The sequence below is a fragment of the Leucopleurus acutus genome (assembly GCF_964270905.1).
Source record: "Leucopleurus acutus genome assembly, chromosome: 10".
NCBI classification, from domain to species: Eukaryota; Metazoa; Chordata; class Mammalia; order Artiodactyla; family Delphinidae; genus Leucopleurus; species Leucopleurus acutus.
In genome coordinates, this window is record NC_139153.1 from 70,910,408 (window position 1) to 70,931,217 (window position 20,810).

At 53.1% G+C, this 20,810-nt stretch overlaps 1 protein-coding gene across 1 annotated transcript in view; it reads right to left on the minus strand.

The window, feature by feature from the left end:
- Positions 1–2,221: 2,221 nt before the first annotated feature.
- Positions 2,222–20,810, minus strand: part of LRFN2 (leucine rich repeat and fibronectin type III domain containing 2) — a gene marked incomplete at its 3' end in the record, with an annotated part of 36,376 nt that continues 17,787 nt past the window's right edge. Inside the window, exon 2 of the mRNA XM_082847621.1 lies at positions 2,222–3,191. Within this exon, the coding sequence (XP_082703747.1) occupies positions 2,222–3,191 (970 nt within the window). The remainder of the gene's footprint in view (positions 3,192–20,810) is intronic.

Genomic DNA, 20,810 nt, shown 5'->3' on the forward strand with positions numbered 1-20,810 from the left:
AGAGCTCGTAGCCGCTGATGAGGACAGAGAGTTGATTCCCCCCCTTCCGATGTCCACCACTTTCCCTCTGGGCATCTGAACCCAAAGGCAAAAAGAGAGGTGGTATTTGGGGTCACTTCCTCAATGGCTACATTTAGAAAGGCTTAGTGAGAAGTGCAGAGGGAAAAAAGAGTGGAGGAAAACGGGTCCGAGAAAGAGGGAGGATGGGAGGAAGCATGTGATCTGGCACCAGGGCTGAAGGTCAGCTTGTGGTCTCAGGAAGAGACTGGCCTGGCCTGTTAATGGCCTGGTCTGTTTAATGTCCTGGTCAGGACCAGAAAGGGACTGGGGGAGGCAGAGAGGCACCAGAAGAAAAAGAATGAAGACAGGAGAGTAGAGGGAAGGTGAGGAGAGAAAGGAGGACGGGGAGGAAGGACGAAGGCATGGGATTTGGAGGCTCCTGGGAGGAGCCAGAAGGCAGTCCTGCATAGACAGCTCCCCGCCCTCTCCCTGTGTGTTCTGGGCGGGGTTGGGGGCCACGAGCTCAGCTCCAGGTCTGAGCCCATTAGAACGTTTCAGCCCCCAATGGACTCACCTGTATGCTTCGTAGGCTGTGTAGTGAGCAAGTGGCAGAAGGAGGGAGAACAAGAGACAGAGGCTAGAGATCTATGGCAGATGCTCGGGAGAGGGAAGAATGAGGTGCAGAGAGGTAGTGCGTTGACAACGAGGAGAGACCTGGAACAGACAGGGACCAGGAGAGACAGAGATGCGGGGAAAGACCTTCAGATGCTTCCAAAGCCTCTTCTCCCCCGCCACGTCTCGTCTGCCCCCTCTGGCCACTGTCTGGGAACATAGGGGTCAATTCCTAGATGGAAAGGAGCCCGTGTGTCCCTCCCATCGCCATCCTGACATTTCCATGACGGATCCTCCTCATGGAAGGCATCCCCCGTGTCCCCGTGTCCCACCCTGAGCCACCTTCTTCAGGAACAAACAAGGGACAGACTTTGGACATAGAAACACCCTAGCTACAGTGAAGACAGGGTAATGGATTTCAAGCACCACCCCCGGGAGGTAAGTGGCCTTGGGCCCTGCCCTGACTTGGTCACTAATGCACTATGTGACCTTGGGCAAGTCCTTTAGACCCTTGGGGGACGGGAAGAGAGGGTTAAGGATGAGATGATCGCAAACACCTCTTCAAGCTTCAGAACCCTACAATTCATTTAGTCATGAAGGTCCTTAGTCCTTCGAGCTGGAAGGGAATTGGAGACTTGGTATGATCGCATTCATTTACGAATTAGGAGCCTGAGGTCCAAAGAGAGAAAGGGTCTTGCCCACTGTGTTTAGCTGGTTATTCGGTGGTGGCTCTGGAACCCAAACTCAGAGCTTTGGACCCCGTGTCCAGTGCTCCTCTGCCACCCCACTCTGCTCTCCTTAATTAAGAGAAGCCCTCTTGCCCCCCCCATGTCCATGGGGACTCCCTGTGCCAGCTTCCCCCAAAAGCAGCAAAAATCCCAAAGCAACTCCAAAAGTTAACATCCCTTATGTCCTTGTGTCTCATAAAAACCCTTCTCCCTCTCCCGCACGTAGAGTCCCGGAAGTTACCCTTCTAGTTTAAGCTGATGTGATGGGTGTTTGAGAAGCAAAGGAAGCTGAGCCAGGGATGGGGGAGGTCACTTATCCCTCCCAAGTGTGGGGACTCTTGGGAATAATGAGGCGTCTGGGCAGGGGACTCCAGTCTTCCCCCAAACAAATGTGCAGCCCAAATCATTCCCTGCTCTTCTCAATTGGCAATGATCGCCCACCACCAGGGCTGCTTTCGTGTGTAGAGTAAACTCTCCGTTATCCGTGTCACTGAAGAGAAGGAGTCGGGGAAGTGGAAGAAATAAATTAAGAAATAAAAACAACACCGGAACCATCAGCAATGCAAAGCCGCTTGCTTATAGGCTACATTTGTGATTAGAAAGGCAGGAGCCCCGCCTTTCCAAACACTCAGGGCTTAGTCTGACATTTGAGCCATCGAGTCTGCTTTCCCTGAGCACAGCCTGATGGGCGGTGGGGGACGGGCCTGGGAAGGTGGTGTGTGTGGTGTGGTGGGGAGGGGAGGCCGTTGACAGGGAGACAAAACTGTCCCTGGATGTAAACATCACCATGGAAACGCCACAAAGACTTGTGGGTAAAGATGCTTTCCTCTTCTCTCACCCTGACAGGGTGGGAGGGAGGATGCCCACCCGCCCACCCAGGCCTACACCGTGCTCTCCATCACCCACTCGGAGCTGCCAAAAGTTCCCCGGGCCCCCGCCAGGTCACTCTCCTCAAAGGGCAAGAGCATGCCGTTGACAGAGAGACTGCGTTTTGTCCAGATGTTCGAGACCCTCCGAGGGGGGCTGTAGCCACCAGGGGCGACCCCTCCCGCAGCCGCAGCTGCAAAGTCCCCCATGTCGAAGGAGTGGCTGCGTTTGGCCTTGCCCTCCAGGGGCAAAGGGAGCAGGCTCCTGGCCCGGGCCGCAGGCGGCCCCAGCAGTGGCTCTCGGTCCGAGGGGTGGCCCCTGGCCGATGTCCCAGACCCTCTCCCGCCTGGAGTCCTGGAGTCCAGCAGCTCCTCCTTTCTCTGACTTTTGAGGTCCAAGGAGGCGAAGGCCCCCATCAGGCGATCAAGGTTGGGCTTGGGGCGGGGGGCGGGGGGTGGGAGCCTCCAGGGGCCCCGTCCCAGCCCTGCAGCCTCCCCGAAGCCCAGGGAACTGGAGGAAGAGGAGTCGCTGCCTCGGGCCAGGCCAGCGCTGAAGTCCACGAGCTCGTGGCCCACCACCACCTTGGGTGGCCCGGGTGCAGGGGCCCCGCTGGGTGCGCTGCCCAGCGCGGGGGGCTGGGCCCCATTGGTCTGCGAGTGCATGTTGCTGACGGTGGCCGCCGGCTTCCCGGCGCCCTCCTGGTTGCAGACCTTGTAGCGCACCATGAGGATGACGATGAAGACCAGCAGCGTGGCCACGATGATGCCACCGATGACGAGGATCATGGTGCCGCCCAGGATCTGGCTGTGCATGGACTGGCACTGTGGGTAGTCGGCCTTGGTGAAGAACTGGGCACAGCCCACGATGTTGGTGGCCGTGAGCGTGGTGGCCGTGTCATCCCACATGGCCAGCACGCACAGGTCGTAGCCAGTCCCTGACACCAGGTTGTTGACCACGAAGGCCTTGTTGGAGGCTGGGATCATCCTGTGGGGGGGGGGGGGGTGGGCATAGAGGGGGAGGGATGGTGAGGGACAGTAGGGTGACGGGGGGACAGAGGAGAAGTAGAAAAAAGAGAGAGGGTGACAGAGACAGGAGAGATGGAGAGGGAGAGGGAGCCACAGATGCAAGGACACAGAATGAGGCAGAGCAGAAGAGGGTGACAGGTGGAGAGACAGGAAAAGGGAGAGACGGGGAGACAGAGGGGAGGGGGAGGAGGGGGACCCAGGTGAGAGAACAGAGACAGGTTGGGGTGGAAAGGGAAACGAGAGAGAAAGATTCCGGGGTGGAGGGTGGAAGTGCCAGAAGCAGGTACACAGAGAAAGACACCGGCGATCAGTTGCAGGGAACAACCCAGAAGATGTGGAAATAAAAGAAGGGAATGAGATGGGGGATAGTTGATGGTAGAGACAGTGGAAATTGGTTAGCGATGGAGGTTCAGGGAAGAAAGGGGAGAGATTCAGCAGAGAGGAGAGAGGAAGCACACGGGGAGGGGCAGAGGGAGGGACAGGAGAGGCAGAGAGATTAAAGGTGTGAAGAAGCAAAAACTGAACAAAAGGGACTCCCCACCTCCCCACTTCTGCCTTGTCTGCTGCAAATGGTCCCTGGGTCTCTGGACAGTGGGGTTGAGAGTAAGGTCGGCCCTGGCCCCTCGGCACCCTCCCAGAGGCTGGGTCCACCCCTTGTCTGTCCTGCGAGATTCCTCAGCACTGACAGCCTTGTTCTGAGCCTGGAGCTGTACTGAGTCACAGACAAGGTCCTGCCCTCAGGGACCAACTCCATCCTCATCTCCACATGGCTTTCTCGTGCCTTGGGAGGGAGAACACTCGCTGGTGCAGACTGGGGTCTAAGCAGAAGAAAACTGGAGGTGGAAAGAGGGGGTGTTGCGTGGAGGGGAAGGGCACGGTGCAATGTTGAAGAATGGTGGACAACTGTTTCTCAGAAGGGGGGGGCCGGGTCCTCCATTACTGCCATAGCAGGCCAGGCGCATCCAAAGACACCTGGGAAAGGGTATCACTGGTTGGGGAGGCCTTGACTGGTCTCTCACCTTAAGGGAGGGTCTGAGGGGGCAGCAGTCTCCCCTCACTGGGGCCCATCCACCATAGCCTGGGCCCCTTCTGCCTGGACCTTCAGGAAGCGTGGATGCAAACTGTGACCTCTAAGGCCTTTGTGCAAGTATCATGCCTTCTGGTGGGGGGCCCTAGAAATGACACCTGTCTCACCCCATAAACACTCCTGCAGAAATACCTCGGCCTGAAGGTGCCACATCTCTCTCTGCAGCCTTCCCCATCTCCCTCCACTCTCAAAGAGCCCTCCTTTTCCTGTCCCCTACTAATCCAGGGCTCCATCTATACTTGTCAACCCCTCACACCTAGAGCCAGGCAGCTTAATTGAGATCTCAAATATGAAATACTGGAGCCTGAACACTTCCACCTGGGAACCGCGCACGGAGGCTGGGACTGACAGGCAGGTATTGACAACCCGTCAGTGGGCAACCCTGGAGGCTGCTGCCTCCCTGCTCACTCTTGGCCCACAGAGCTGCTGGGGAAGCCACATGGAAGAAATTGAGTACTCTGCCCCCATCCCCATCCCCAACCCATAGCTACAGTGCATGGGGCAGAAGAGGCGGGTGGAGGAGGTCGGAGCCCAGATCCAGCATGCGTCCTGCAAGCCAGCCCTTTAGGTCTATCTATCTCACCTGGGCATCATGGTAATGCTGTGTCCTCATGTCACAAAGGAGGAATGGCCAAGGCTCAGAGAGGCTGAGTGATTTGCCTCAGGTCACACAGCTGGGACTGCCAAGATGAGGCAGTTGGGGCTTTAACACTAGCTTCTAGATCCACAGTCTGGTCTTATGCTTTTCCACAAACTCAGACGTTTTTCTTCATCTCAGTGAAAACTGCACCCCCCGCCCCGGGCCTGTGGTAGGTCAGCCACCCCCTTCCCTGGAGCAATATTCAGAGCCCACTGAGGCTCAGTTCTGCTGGGCCAACTGCTGTGCAGAGCCCAGGGCTACACGGGCCCACTTCCTCCCCCCTCAGGGAAGTGATGTGAGTTGGAGGGGCAGGAGCTGTGCACACCCAGAACGGTGACAATAGTAGAGCAAACACTTAATGGCAAGTGTGTGCCAGGCTCTGTTTTTGGTGTCCTACTTCTATCAACTCACTTAGCCCTACGGCAACTCTCTGAAGCAGCCACTGTCGTGACCCTTGTTCTGCAGAGGTATTAAGCAGATGTAACATGGCAGAGCCGGCATTCAATCCCAGGCAGTCTGGCTCCCGTCCACTCTGACCCACCTGGTTCCGCCACCTCTCTGGGTCGTGAGCGATGGAAGAGCATATCCATGGAGGAGGGGATGGGCTGGCTGCTTTATTGTACACTTGGTATATGACAAGGGTTTCCACATTCAATATTGCATTTAAACTTCACCACAATTCCAGGACACAGGAGACGGACTCTGAGCCCAGAAATCATCTCAGTGTTTAGCCATCTTATCCTGGGAAGCAGACCCCACTACTACTACTACTAACAGTTTAACACTAGCAAACAAATCTACAGCTGATTTCTACAGCTGATAACAGAGGTTTAAGAAGAAATCACACGGGAGCATACTGGTTATTCTGCTATTGGCTCTCAGGTCTGTCTTCCCTTTCACCTGCCCTCCCACGGACAACAAGGAACTACATTTCCCAGGCGCCCTTGCCTGTTCCCAGGCTCCTTTGCCTCCCAGATAGAGCTGGCCACTGGAGGCCCCAGAGGAAGACTGGAGGGTGGGAGGAGGGGAGAAGCCAGGTATTTGTACCTTTTTCTGCTTTAAGTGGTGTCTCCCTCTCAGCTCCTGAGCCTCCTCTGTGATCCCAGCTCCAGGGGCTCTACCTCCTGCCAGAGAGACCTGGATCTTAGGCTCTGATGAAACCATCTTCTCCATTACCTCCATCCTTGGGCGGGGTGGGTGGTGGCAGTGGCTTCCTGCTGTAGCTGATCTCTGTGATGCTGACCCCTCAACAATCCCATCACCTGTAACCCAACCCCAGTACTGCATTCCCTCTTCTATCCAGCGTGTTCTTTGTTTTATTTTCTCCTTACAGAATCCTAGGTGACACAAGGACATATAATTTACACAAGAAGGAAAAACTTATTTTTTCCTTGCACTTTGGGAAAAAACTATCATTACTTGATGTCAGCAGTAGCACATCTTACCTAGTAGAACCCCAGCTGGAGGAAGCCCTTTGCCAGCTTCTCGGAATCATTCATCACTCCCCAAATCTACCACCTGACGCCTTTGCGTAGCGCAGCCCCTCGTCCTAGAAACCACTTATCTTTCTCCACATGGTGACCTCATCCTTCGAGGCCTGACTCAACGTCACCTCTGACCCAACCTCTGCTCTCTGCTCCCACAGCCCCCCGCCTTCCTCTGCTAGAGGCCCTTCTCAGTGGATGCCTGTGTCTCCCCGGAAGAAATGGGCCGTGTCTTCACCTTTGTATCTCTGTTGCCAGTCATCATATCTGGCCTCGCGTCTCTGCTGAGTAAATATTTACCCTATAGTTGAGCAGTGAATGAAAGACTGCTTTGTTAAGTACTAAGGCCTGTACAAATGTCAGGGATTCTTAGTTAAATATGACAGCTGGTGACCCTTAGACACTGCCTGGTCCTGAGGATGTCTCGGGAGAGGCGTTTTCTACATCTTTGAAGTACACCCCTGATGATCTTGATGGACTTGCATGTAGATATGTGTTGGGGTGTGTGAGTGCAGATGAATGTGTGTGCATGTGTGAGAAACGATGTGTCGGGGGCATGTCTATCATTTGAGAGCCGGCTGCATGGGTATTTGTGAACATGTGTGTGTGTGTGTGTGTGTGTGTGTGTGTGTGTGTAGGTGTTCACTTATATATAGTACACAAAGGTTCTAGTTCCAGACAATGTTGGTCACTGCTTTGTCCCTCTTCCACCCAGCCCCCCGGAGGCTCCACATGTCCCCTAACACTTCTGAGGGGACATCCCATGTAACCTCTCCCAGAGACACTTGCAGACCAGGTTTGCTCTTTCCTAACTGCTGCCATTAAAGCTACTATTTGGGGCATCTGGGAACGGAGATGGGAGAGGTTCTTAGAGTCTCCCCCTGAGCCTCAGGGCAAAGCCTATGAGCTGACCACCAAAGTCTACTGTCCCCCTTTCGTGGGCTCAGTCCAGACCACATTCCCCGGCCAACTGTGCACTTAGTGGGGTCCAGGTGGCGAGTTCTGGCCAATGGAATATGGTGGCAGCAGTGTGTGCACCTCTGCGCCAGGCCTTACAAGAGGGGGAGTACTTGCCCAACTCTCCTTCCCCTCTGCTGGCTGGAGCCTGGGTGCAGTGACCAGCCTTGGCCAGGCAGATGACAACAAGGCCCACCCGAGGGATGCTGGAGACCGGGTGCCTGAGTCTCCACACGAGGAAGGCCTCCTGATGAAGCCGGTAAACCGCCCTGGACTCTCAGGAGAGCGAGAAATCAAATTCTGCCGTGTTTGAGCCTTTATGCATTTGCATCCATTTGCTGTGGTTGTTGGCCTCTCCTAGCTAATCCAGGCCCCTGCAGATACGATGAGGTGAACTTGAGGAGTCTGTTATGTGTAGGCGTGACAGAGAAAAAGAGGGCGTGAGTGTGTGTGTGGGTGACTGAAGAGGTGCGTGTGTCTTTGTGTAAGAGGGAGAAGTCGGTGCTGGTGTCTACACAAGAAATGCGATTCTTGCCTTCCTGGACTTGTCAGCAAACGCCACCTCTTTTACCTCCAGCCTCCATCCCCCTCAGCTCCCAGCATCACCACTTTTAGGTGCTCTCCTCCTCCCCTCCCCCATCGATGAGGCACCGGCTGCCTGCTGAGCCCCAGCACTAATTTGGAGACACCATGTCAAGCTGCCCTCACTCCACTTCCCTGGCTCTGCACCCTCATTACTGGCTCTTCACAGAATCACCAGCCTGCCAACCTCTCTGGCCGGCCATGACATCTCAGGGCACATGAAAGGGACTCATTAAACCAAGGCAAGCACCCTGGCTCCCCAGCCTCTGCCTCTAGCTGCCAGCCCCAAAGGAGCCTGTTTGCTTTCCTGCACAACTGCAAGGGAGCAGAGGAGACATGGCTGGTTCTATCTAGCGTACGATTCATTGAGTAGGTACTATAAGCCTGGCACTTGACAGGCTGGGTCTCTGATTCTGCACACTGACTCTGTGAGGTAGGAATAGTTATCCCCACACTACAGATGAAGAAACTGAGGCTCAGGCAGATTGGTCACCTGCTCAAGGTCACACAGCTGGAAGGCGGCTGAGCCAGCGTTGTTAGCCAGGGCTGCCAGGCCACCAAGCATGGTCTTCCCTGTACTGTGTTACCGTGAACTGAATTGAGCAGAATCAGGTGGTAGCAGGAAGCAAGTCTCAGAGTCAGGGTAACTATCTGACAGCAATTAAAAACCAAAAACAGAAACATATATTACTACAAAGGCAGCTAACATTTATTGAACACACTATATTTCAAGCAGTGTTCTGAGTACTCTACCTGTATTAACTAATTTAATCCTCACAGCAACTCTATGAGGGAGGTACTATTATTATCCCCATTTTACAGAAGAAGAAATCAAGGCTCAGAGAAGTTAAGTGATTTGCCCAAGGTCTCATGAAGAGAATGTTTGTGCCTAGCCAAGATTTGAAGCCAGCACTGTCACATTATTTCAATAAATGCTCTTGATAACCCTGGGAAGTACCTTTCGGAATTATGCTCCCCATTTGAGAGACAGGTATGAACTGAATTACCCCCTATAGCTAATTAGGGGTAGAGATGAGAGTCTCATGAGGGTTGTTTTGCTACTTCTGAATGCTCATGGGAAGTCTGAAGGAAGTGAGGGAGCTATGTGGATGTCTGTGGGCAGTTTTCCCACAGAGGGAGCTGCCAGTGCAATGGCCCTGAGGCAGGAGCCATGAGGAGGCCGGTGTGACAGAAAAAGAGTGAGGGAAAGGGAGAGTGGTAGCAAATGAGGTCACCAAGGTAGTAGCCAGGAGCCAGGTTCTAGAGGCCTTGCAATCACATTGTGTCTTGTGTGCCAGCGCTGAGGATTTGCTGGGTGCCAGTTTTGAGAAGGATTCTGAGGCTGTGCTCAAACTCAGTGGGACACAGTGCTATGGGTCTGGAAGAATCTGTTTTATATTTGTTGCTTCTCGTCTCAGGATCAGAGAGCCATTAGAGAGGAGTACTGGAAATACGGGTACAAGTGGTAGAAGCCCCTCTTCTGGTTTCGGTGCCGGACGCTGGCCTTCCCTGAATGCGCGGCCCTGAGTGATAACAGGGGAAGGCGCAGGGCTGCTCTTTAGAGCAGGATCACCATAGAGCTGGCGTGACTCAGTGAGGGCTCCGAGAATCAGGAGCCTCTCGTTAACTTCTGAGACAGGCCAGGGGCCGGGGGCCAGGCTCTGTCGCTGCCCCACTGCCTGTGCCCCTGCTGAGAACATGGGGCTCCCCTGGCTGCCCTGAGACACTCTGTCTTATTGGCAATGGCTTTGCCCCATCAGCAAGTAAAGGAGGCACATTCAACATGACTGAGATTCTGAGGCAGGGAACCCCAATATCCATTCCCACAGCCCTCAGAACAGCAGGCAGGTGGGGATCAAAACTCTTGGTTGCGTTGGCCTCTGGATGAACTCTCTTGCTCCCCCCACCTCTCCTCTACAAGCAGCCAGAGGGATCCTGTTAAAACCCAGATCAGACCAAGTCCTTCCTCTGCTCAATGCCCCCAGTGAGGCCTGTCCCACGTAGTCAAAGTCCTGACATGGCCCCCAGACCCCTTGTGACCTGCCTCTCACCCCTCCGAGTTCCTCTCCTCCTACTTACCCTGCTCACTCTGCACCAGTCACCTGGCCTCCCTGCTGTTCCTCAGGGTGTTGCCAAGGGTGCTCCTGCCACAGGGCCTTTGCACTGCCTGTTGCCCTTGCCTGGATGCTCTTTCTCCAGATGTCCATATGCTCTCTGCCTCACCTCTTTCAATTCTGCTCCAACGTCACCTCCTCTGACTGTCCCGTTTAACATTGAGGGCTTCCCCCATCTTTACCTTGAGCCCCCAGCCCCTTACTCTGCTCCATCTTTTCCCATTACACTTTTATTGCCTGACAGACACTAACATTTGCTTATTTACTAGGCCTCCTGTTAATTCTCTCTCTCTCTCCTTCCACTCCTAAGAGCAGGCTTTTTTGTCTGCTTTGTTCCCTGATGTTTCCCCAGCCTCTAGAACAACACTCGGCACATAGTAGGCCCTCAAAAACATTCTGTAGGGCAGGTGAATGAAATGAATGTTCCGTACCGGCACTGTCCAATACGGTAGCCATACGTGGCCTTTTAAACTGAACTTCAAACTAATTAAATTTAAATGAAATTAAAAACTCAGTTCCTCAGTCACGTTAGGCACACTTCAAGGGCTCAGTAGTCACATGTGGCCAGCGGCTGCCACACTGGACAGCACAGCTCGGGGGCAGCCCACCGTCTCCGAGTTCTACTAGCCAGGGCTCTTGTTATGCCCTCTGGCAGGTGGTAGGAATCCTGCCATTTCCTATGTGAGTCCTGGCGCCCCAAACAGATGGGCCAGGCCGGGGAGGCTTGTCCAGCTCCAGGACAGCTCCCGCACCAGGACAATTGGTCTTGAAGGCTTCAGTCCGGGCCTCTGCTCTCTCTGTCTCCCCAGGCGTTCTCTCCACGACGCTGGACAGCTTCATCCCTTCTTTTTGGTTCTTCCAGCTTCCCTTGACTCCTGGGACCTCCAAGTTCAGTGGGGTCTCTCTGGGGCTCCCCCAGGCCTGACTCAAGCTCGTCTGCCCCCCAGGAGTGCTCTGACTCTCCACCTCCCCCTCAGCCTGTGGCCCAGCCCCTTCCCAAGACTCTGTCCTGTGGCAGTACCACCTCCCTTTACCCACGGTCCACAGGCTGGGCCAGCCCTGGGCCAAGTGGAGACTTTGGGCCCCTCTGGTCCTCCACTGCTATACCCTGTTCCTGCTTTTCCACTTCGCATCTACTAGTTACCCTTGTACTTCTGTTGTGTAAGTCTCTATTAAGAAAACTCCCTGATAAATCCAGTCACCATGATGAATGTCACCCCTCTCAGGAACAGTGACCATTAGAAAGAGAGGCGGCAGAGGGCAGTGGTGAGGAGCACAGAGTCTCGAGCTAGACTGCTGGGGTCAAACGCTGGTTCTGCCTCTTCCTAGCAGTAATCACTTACTGTGGGCCATTCCTTTACCTGTCTGTGCCGTAGTTTCCTAGAAATATCCTATTTCTGGAAAAAATGGGGCATTTATAATCTCTGCTCTATAGGGTTATTATGAGGTTTGAATGAGTCATGACTCATAAGGAACCCGGGTCAGTGTCTGGCCCACAGTAAACTCCACTGGAGGGTTTGTTATATAAAGGGGGGGTGAAGCTGAACTAAAAGTAATGTATCTCTGATAGTGGAAATCCAGGCCTCGAGGGTTTGTGGCTGGCAAATCTCATGCAAGCTAGACCCTGGGAGATGTGTGCAGCTCCTGGATCCTGGCTGGGCTGATAGGAGACATCGTGGCTTCGACATTCACAGCAGCAGGACATGTTCGCCACTGCGTGTGGCTCCAAAAGTCTTTTTCAGAAGAAATGTGGTGACAATGTTAGTCCAGCCCTGGCTGAGTGAATGAAGGGATTACTGGAAATTCAACCAAAGTGAGCCAAGCCCCAGCAGGCTGCCTCTTCACTCATCTCCCCAGAGTAAGTTCCATCCTGTTCCGTGGTGCTCCTTCACCAATGGGATAAAGCCGAGAGTGAGAGTGCGAGCCTGGGACTGGACCACCAGGGTTCAAAGCCCAGTGCCATCGCTTACCGGCTGTGTGACCTTGGGCAAGCCACCTAACCTCTCTGTAATGGGGGAAAGATGACAGGGCCTCCCTCACAGAGTTGCTCTGAGGACGAAATGAGTCAGTGCCTGTAATTTAAACCATGCCTGGTCCATCGCGAGCTTAGCATATGTAGTGATTCTGACTGAGGGAGTCATCTGGCCCCAACAAGGATGGAGATGAATCCCACAGCATGAGGTTAGATTAAATGTGGGCTAGTGAGGCAGGTACACAGCCCAGCTCAGGGGCCAGCCAGCTGAGCTCTGGCGGTCTGTCTCTTCTGCTGGCCTCAGCCTGCCCTCCAGCCTAGCACTTCTCTGGCTGACCCACCAAGATGATGCCGGCTCTTTCTAGTTCCCCCTGTGCCATCTCCACTCACAGACCACAGGAAAGCCGGGTTGAGGGGGCCCATCGACCCCCTGGCTGTCAGCGCTCCACTCACACACTTCCAGGGACACGCCAGGCAGCCCCCCATCCCCCAGCTTCGCGCATCTCTGAGCTGCTCAGAATCCCTGCTCACGTTGCTATGGTCTGACGGCTGCTGCTTGGTCCCACCGGCCCCAACTCAACCCCACAGAGACACCTGGGACAAGGTGTTTCTTTCTTGAACACATTTCAGCGCTTCCCAAATTGTGCACCAGCTCCCTCACGACCCCCCCCCCCGCCTTGAGTTTCCACTTCTCCAGAGTGAACATTTCCATTCCTTCCCACCATCTTTTCGGGACACGCTCTCCAGCTTGCCTCGCAGCTGCTCCTCACTGATCACACGCCAATCTGTCTTTGGCCCTCCTCTGAGTGTATGGGGGCGGTGGGCAGGGTCTGAACCGGAGAACAGAGTCACGTTCCCCCAACCAGACGTCCTGCTTCTCCTGAGGCCCCCCACCCAAGACAACACGGAACTTTCTGGAAGCTGCATCGCCTCGGTGGCTCACACTGAGCAGGTGGCTGATGGAAACACCCTGTGATTTCCCCAGAGCTGCAGTTAAGCCACGTTGCTCCCATTCTGTCCCCTAAAGTAACGTTTCTACCATCATAGGCTGAGCCGACCCAGGCGAGGTCCCCTCCCCTCATCAGGCCTTTTTCTCTCTCTGTATATCTTTATCTCTCTCTCTGTTTCTCCTCATCCAAGTTTCTATGGATGTGGAACTTTTTCCTGCATCTAATTGTCCTTAGCTCCCAACCGCCAAGGATTGGGTGGGCACATCACAGGAAAAAAAAAAAAAAAAAATGTGGGCTCTGGGATCCGACCGAAATCTCTCTTCGAAGGCTGGTTCTGCCCCTGACCAACGGTGTGACTCGGGGTCAGTTTTTCCTCTCTCTGAACCCAATTTGCTCATGTATGAAATGGGACTAGCGGTCCCAACCTCCTGTGCTGAATGCGAGACATTAAGTGTGCTGGGGAAAACATGACTGCCCTCTCCTCTCCCTTCCCAGGGCCGTTCAGTACTCCTGTGACGACGACGATGGCCACGATCGTTGCCATTTATCTCCTCAAGGATCTGAGAAAACCTTGCTCAATAACAATTCATCACTTACAGAAGAAATGCAGAAGGTGTCAGACCAATTATACCTCGTTGTAAACACGGGAGTGAACAAAATGAAGATTCCCCACCAGCCGCCTCCAAACGCACTAGAACCACCGTCAGACGCCAAATCAGTACCAGCCAGTGATGTACCTGATCAGACAACCCTGCCCGCTTAGCAGATCCATAATTTCCCAGGGGCACCACGCAGGGCAGAGTCACCTGTGGCACCGACTCCTTAAAACTGCTATGATGGTGCTCACTTCAGCTGCACATATACTCAAATTGGAATGATGTGGAAGAGATTAGTATGGTCCTTGCACAAGGATGACATGCAAATGCGTGAAGCATTCCATATTTTTATGAAATTCTGACCCACGTTACAGCTTGGATGAATGTTGAGGACATTATGCTAAGTGAAATAAGCCGGAAGCAAAAGGACAAATATTGTGTGTTTCCCCTTATATGAGGTACCAGGGTGGTCAAATTCATTGACTGAAAGTAGAAGAGTGTTTGCCACGGGGAGGAGGAAATGAGGAGTTAGTATCGGAGAGGTACAGAGTTTCAGTCTGCGATGATGAAAGAGTTGTGAAGATGGACGGTGGTGACGGTTGCACACAAATGTGAATATACTTATGGCCCCTGCACTGTACACTTAAAAATGGTTAAAATGGTAAATTTTATGTTATGTCTATTTTAGCACGGCAACAAAGTGGCCAAAAAGATGCTATCACACAGCAAATGCTGCCAGGTGGGCAGGAAGAGGAGAGTTTGTTGGTGTCATTTGTCACTTCAGTGTGGCTGATACACACTCAGGTGCAGTCACCCCCGGCAGGGACCTTGTGGTTCTGTTGTTGCCAGGCTTGGTTGGCCCAGTCAGGTCTGGGGAGGGCACAGGGTGGGGCAGAGTGGCCCCCTGGCCATCCGCTTGCTCTTTTATATCTGTCCTGTTGTTGGAGAACAAGGCAGCTTCAGAGCAGAACTTGGCACACACCAAACGCACACAAAGAGGTTGCAGAAGATAAAGCATGGTGGTTCCCAGCATCCGCTGTGCTGTCAGCTGGATCTGGGTTCAAGTCTCACTCTGCCACTGACTGACTAGTTGTGTGACCTGAGGCAGATTATCTAGCCCTCTCTGTTTTAGTTACATAGAATGCTAGTACCTACTTTGCAGGAATAGTGTCAGGATTAAATGAGGTAAAGTGTGTCAAACATTTGGCATGACTCCTGGCAATAAATCAGGGAACAGCAAACACAAGGTTTTGTTTGAATGACAATGGTGACGTCAGTGATGACCCTTGATAGAAAAACTCAAGATGAAATGAAGTCCTCAGTCATCTCATGGATGGGTTTTGGGGCCCTGCCTTTTCCCCCAGTTCTAATCCCCTCCCTCTGTCAGATCAGAAGCTCCTTGAAGAAGGCAACTTTATCACCCCCCAGGTAAGTTTGTACTATGGTGTAAAAAGCTTACTGACTGCGCAATGTAGGTAAGTCACTTCATATCTCTGAGCCTCACACAGTTTTCTTGCCTGCAAAATGGGTTAATAGTATTGACCCTATGGCATCTTGTGAAACTTAAATACAGTGATATTTGTTCAGTACTGAGTACAGTGCATAGGCTATATTTGTTCAATAAAAAGCGGCCATCAGTAGAAACGAACACAACATTTTAAGTCGACTATACGCCAATAAAAATTTTTTAAAAATAGCAGTAATCAGTATTACCTTTAGTAACTTGGCAATAAGTGATTCTCTGTGCTGTTTCTTAAATAAACCTCAGAATTTATTGAAAAACAAAAGCAGCCATGATGACACTTGGATTAGGTGTCTGAAGATCAAGTTCAAATCCTAGCCCTGAGAGCTGCTAGCTGAGGGATCTTGAACCAGGAGATTGTTGGGAAAACCTACCAAGCTCCCTGGTTGCACTTAGTAAAGTGCTCACAAAGCTGAGGTGTCATTTTTTATAATGGGGACCCTCAGAACCCCTGCATGAATGAGTGACTGAGAAACTGACAGGCACCTCCCTGAGGGCTTCTCCAAGCTGCAAGCCTGGAGGCTGGACTCCACGACTAAGAGGCCTGCCCGACTTCCAGCTCGCTAAGCTGCAGCTCCGGAGTGCCTGCTGCCTCACCCCGAGGAGAGACGCCCTTTCCAGCTGGTGGTCTGGAGGAGCCCGCTTAGCACTTCTCCAGCCTGTGTTTCTGCTGATCCGGCCCTAGACACCTCCGCCTCTAACAAGCAGGCTGGCTGGGATGGGACGAATCAGGTCAGGAGAGAAACAACCTCTGAAGTGAGACTTCATTGGGCAGTGGGGAGGTCACTGTCCAGTCAAGTGGATGGAGGAGCAGAGCTGTCCCCACCCACCAAATAGTCTCAAGTTCAGCTGGATGGACAAGGCTCTAACCTTGACTCTCTCATGGAATTGCTGTGTGACCTTGGGCAAGTCACTTTCCTCCTCTGTGCTTCAATGTCCAATTCTGACATTCTAGAATTCCACAAGAATATCACCAGGAGAGGGGTGACAGGAGCAAGGGAGAGGCAGGAGGAAGGAAGGCAAGGCACAGTCATCAAAGAGCTGTGGGAGTTCGGGCACCAGGTCCCCAATTCTGAGCACATGTGGGATTTGGCAACAGAGTGACCGGGGTTCTGGGCTTAAATCCTGACTCATAACTTATGGGCTGCATAATCTTTACCCCAGTACTTAACTGCCCAGAACTTCAGTCTTTTTTGTAAAAGCAGTCTGCCAACCTAATTTGCAGAGTCATATGAGGATTAGAAGTAAAGTATGGAAAGCACTGGCATACGATATATACTCAATAGACCATATATGTATCTAGTGAATGCTTACCTACTTTATCATCTATCATCTATCTATCATCTGTCCATATCTATCTATCTATCTATCTATCTATCCATCTATCTATCGTCATAGTTTTTATAGAGAATGCTAACACCATCCAACCCACCCATCTCCCAGAAGGACCTCTGGCAGTGGCGAAGGTGAACTGTCTGGGGGGAATGGTGGGTTGCCTGGGGGTTGGCCCTTTGTGCTGAGTGGGAAGGTAAGCTTCACTGTGGAATTCCTTCATTTGTCATGAGTTTCCAGGTGAGGCTGGCCTGGCCTAGAGGTGCATCACCCTGGTTTTAACTGGGAATAACTCAAAGCAGTATTGTTGCCCTCCCCCTGCCCCTCCCCTCCGCAAGCCTGGGGCAGCAGCTCCTGTGGGGACAATGAGCCCCTAAATGTGCTTCAAGGCCCCTGGAGGATGGCCCTGTGGGTGTGTGATCTTAGTATGGAAGTAATCACGCGAGCAAATCTAATGTGAGTAAATCACAGACTTCCATCTGTAACTTTCTGGTGGTCTCCCCAGCACTGTATATTGGGGTGCATGGGTCTGAGGCTCCAGAAATTGGTTTGCTTTCCTCCCTCTTCTGGTGCAGGCTGGGAGGGGTGTCGCTGGGCTGCAGAGGGGGCAAAAGGCGGGTGAGCGGCCTGCCCCTCTCCCACCCACACAGGCGGGATGGAGGCTGGAGCCCGGCGGGGGAGCTGTGTGTGTGTCCGCTGACTGGTGTGTATGTGTGTAGGTGTGTTGTGTGTGTGTGTGTGTGTGTGTGTGTGTGTCTACTGACCAGACTAGAAGCATCATTGGTGTGTGAGTAGATGAGAGGAGGGTGTTGGCTTGAGGCTGTGAGCCTCTGTGAGCATTTAAAGGAGGTGAGCATTTGAATGAGTCAGAGCCTGGAGAAAACACCCTCCAGGGGCCCGCAAGGCTCCTCGTGGTCTGGCCCCACTACCTCCCTGCCCCGTCTCCTGGACTCTGCCCCTAGCTCTCTCCCGCTGCTGCGGCCACCCTGGCCCCCGTTGCTCCTCAGACATGCTCCAGCCTTGAGGCCTCGCCCTGGCTGGTCCCTCTGCCTGAAATGCCCTTCCCGCAGACCTGTTTGGCTCACCTCCTTCAAGTCTCGGTCCTGACTCACCTTCTCAGTGAGGCCCGCCGGGCCACCCTATTTAATATTGCAATTTGCCCACCCCCTGGGTAAGACAGAGCTCCTTACCCTGCTCTGCAGGTTCCTTTTTGCGTAACACTGATATTCTCCCCTCACCTCTATAATTTGCCCATATATCATGCTTGTTGCCTGTTTCCCGCACGAGGACGAGGATCTCCAGGCGTTCTGTTCACTGATGCGTCCCGAGCACCCAGAACAGTAGCATTTATTTGACGGCATATTTGCCTCTAGTTTCTCATCTGTAACACGGGGACAATAAGAGAAGCTATCCACTTCAGAGAGTTGTTGGGCAGATTAAACGAATGAATACCTAAGAGCACCGAGAACAGTGCTCGGCACACAGCGCAATACATGTTGGCTGTTGCTGTCACACTCCATCACTGCTTGGGAGGTGGGATTGAGTGAGTGATCCGTGTGAGGGATCCAGCACACCAGCCGTCACCCAGGGGTGAAGGTGCTTCCTAAACGCTTCTCGCTGCACTCTCACCCCACCCCTTAAAAATTCCCAGGAAGGAAAATTCCCTGACCTCTTCCAGTCATGGAGCCCATATTTTTGGGCCCTCTTTGGGTTAGGAAGTTAGTTATCAGTAAATTTACTATCTGTTCGGGTTTTGTTGTTGTTGTTTGTTTTTTAACAAAGGAAGAAGCAAGCAAGAACCCAGCCTGCCCCACCCTGGGCTGCATAGCTCCCAGGTCCTATAGGTAGTTAATAGCATGTGACTAACAAGCACATCCTTTGTTGGGTGTGATAGCAGCTTGGACTACGCGGCACCTGAGCCCAGGAGTCGGGTGCCCAGATTCTTCTCCCAGCTCTGCAACGCCCGATAGGCTGGATGACTGGGGCACGTCCCAACCCCAATCTGAGTCTCTGCTCTTCCCTGGTAAGGCGTTGGGATTAGACCATTGCTAAGGTCTTTCCAGACTCATCTGTTCATCCGATTTTTATGGAGCACCTGTTATGTGCCAGCGCTGCTAGAGGGGATACAGCAGTGAGCAGAGGACACAAGTCCTTGTCCCGTGAAGTTGACGTTCTGGGCGGGGGGAGGGTGAACAGTAAACGATTAACACAATTGGTAAATCATGTACTATGTTAGAAAGTGGAGTGTGCTATGGGCAAAAGAAAAAGCATAGCAGATTAAGAGAAGGTGAAAGGGTTTGGGCGTGGGGAGGGCAGACTCAGCTCCATGTGGGCTGGTCAGGGATAATCTCCTTTAGTGGTGACATTTGAGGTGAAGGACATCTTACATTCCAGGAACCTACGAATCTCTGTGATTCTCTACTCCGTTTGGGGTCCCCTGGAGGCCCCATCTCTTATTTTCTCTCCTTCTCTGAGCACACCGAGCCCCAGCTTGCCCAGTGGGTGACGGGGCCAGAAGACAGGTCAGCCCAGTCCCCAGCGGTGGTGAGTGATCTATCACCGTCTTTATTCACATTCCAATATTTCACGGCTCCCGTGGCTCTGATGGAATCAATATGATCTTTTATTCTTCACCTCGCTTAAGGCTCAAGGTCAACGGCCCAGCTGCGATCTATCAGCTGCTCCCTCCACTGGCTGTCTGTGAGCCAGGGAGCCCCATGGCTGCCAGAGATTCATGGTGCCACCTCCGAGCCCCACGCTCCGCCTGCCCCTAGGCACTGGGCCTGGGCCTTGCCTGGCTGAGGGAGCAGCAGCCACGGTGGCTCTGGGGACCATGGCTTATTGAGGGCAGAGACCAAGCCATAATTCTCCCCCCTCTCCCCTGAGCACTGCCCATCACTAAGGTTGAACCCATGACCCGGGTTTCATTTCAGTCCTGGGAGGAGGCAGCCACGGGAAGGCCAAGCAGCCACGGTTCAAAGGGCAAGTCATACATTAAAACGCCAAGGGCACGGCCATCAGTCTTCTCAGCATGGAGAAGGGACGAAAAGGCATCGGCCTGCCTGCCTCAGATGGAACCCTCCAGGCCCTTCCGGCAGCCGAGGCCCCCTGCTTTCAGAGAAGCCTCGTTTTGCTTCAGACACCACCAGCACTCCTGGAAGTTCTTCCACTTGTCTGACGGAAACCCATCCCTGCAGCACCCGCCTCTTTCCTCTCGTTTCCTCCTTATGTGTGGGTGGTGGGTGGGATGGGATGGTCTGGTTCATACTTCCCCTGCTTCCTCATGGTAGTCTGAGTGACATGGGCTGCTGGTCTGGGTTCGCTAATAGATTAGGTGGCTGGGAAGGGGCGGCTAGACAGTCTAGAAAGGAAACGCAGTCACTGGCCTGTATTTTGAACACACCACCTGTGACCCTAAGATACCACCTTGCTCCTCTCCATCCTAACTCATGTCCTGGGAGGAAAAGGAGGGGTCAGGAGCTCTCTGGAGCACACCCAACCTGGGTTTGAATTCTGGCTCTGCCACTTCCAAGCTGGGAGAACTTGGGCAGCTTACTTACCCTCTCTGATCCCAGAGATTCCTACCCTGCAAAGCACCCGTAGTAGTCCCAGCTGTCTCCCAGGGGTGGTGCACATGCTCGATGCAGGGTGGGGGGCTGGGGGGGAAGCACAGAGGAAGCACTCAAATGCTAAATGTGTATTAGCAAGGCCTCGAGGTGCAGACGCTAGAGCCAGCCCACCTGGGTTCAAATCCCAGGTGGGACACCTTGGGTAAGCTTCTTAACCTCTTCGGACCTCCGTTTTCTCATCAGGATAATAACGTCTCATGGGGATGTTGCAAGAATTAAATGGGCCAATAAATGGAAAGCACTTAGAAGAGCACCTGGCACGTAATCACTTCTCAGAAAGGTCGGCTCCTATTATCATCACCATGACTGGAGGAGAAACCATCTGCGATCACTTGGCACTTTTGACCTAAGCCCCATCAACTGGTTTTGGGATTTATAATCCACCAACCTCCAACCAAGCTTATAAAGGGCCTTGCAACATAAAAACATATATAAAACAGACGAGTAAATTTTTAAATGCTTTATGGCAGATCATGAGCCGGCAAGAAGGCTTGAACTAGAGGACCCCAGGATGTTTGCTGTGATGTCCAAACAGTAACCTCACTTACAACCCCCGCATACCCACCAGGTTGCCACACAGTGCTGGGCCATCTTGGAAGAGCCTCGGGAGGAGGGGGCGTGATGGCCTCAGAACATGTGAGGGGAGTGGCTTTGTTAGGGCCACCCTTTCAGTGTGGGACTTGGACCAGAGGAGGCCAGTGGGGCTGAGGCAG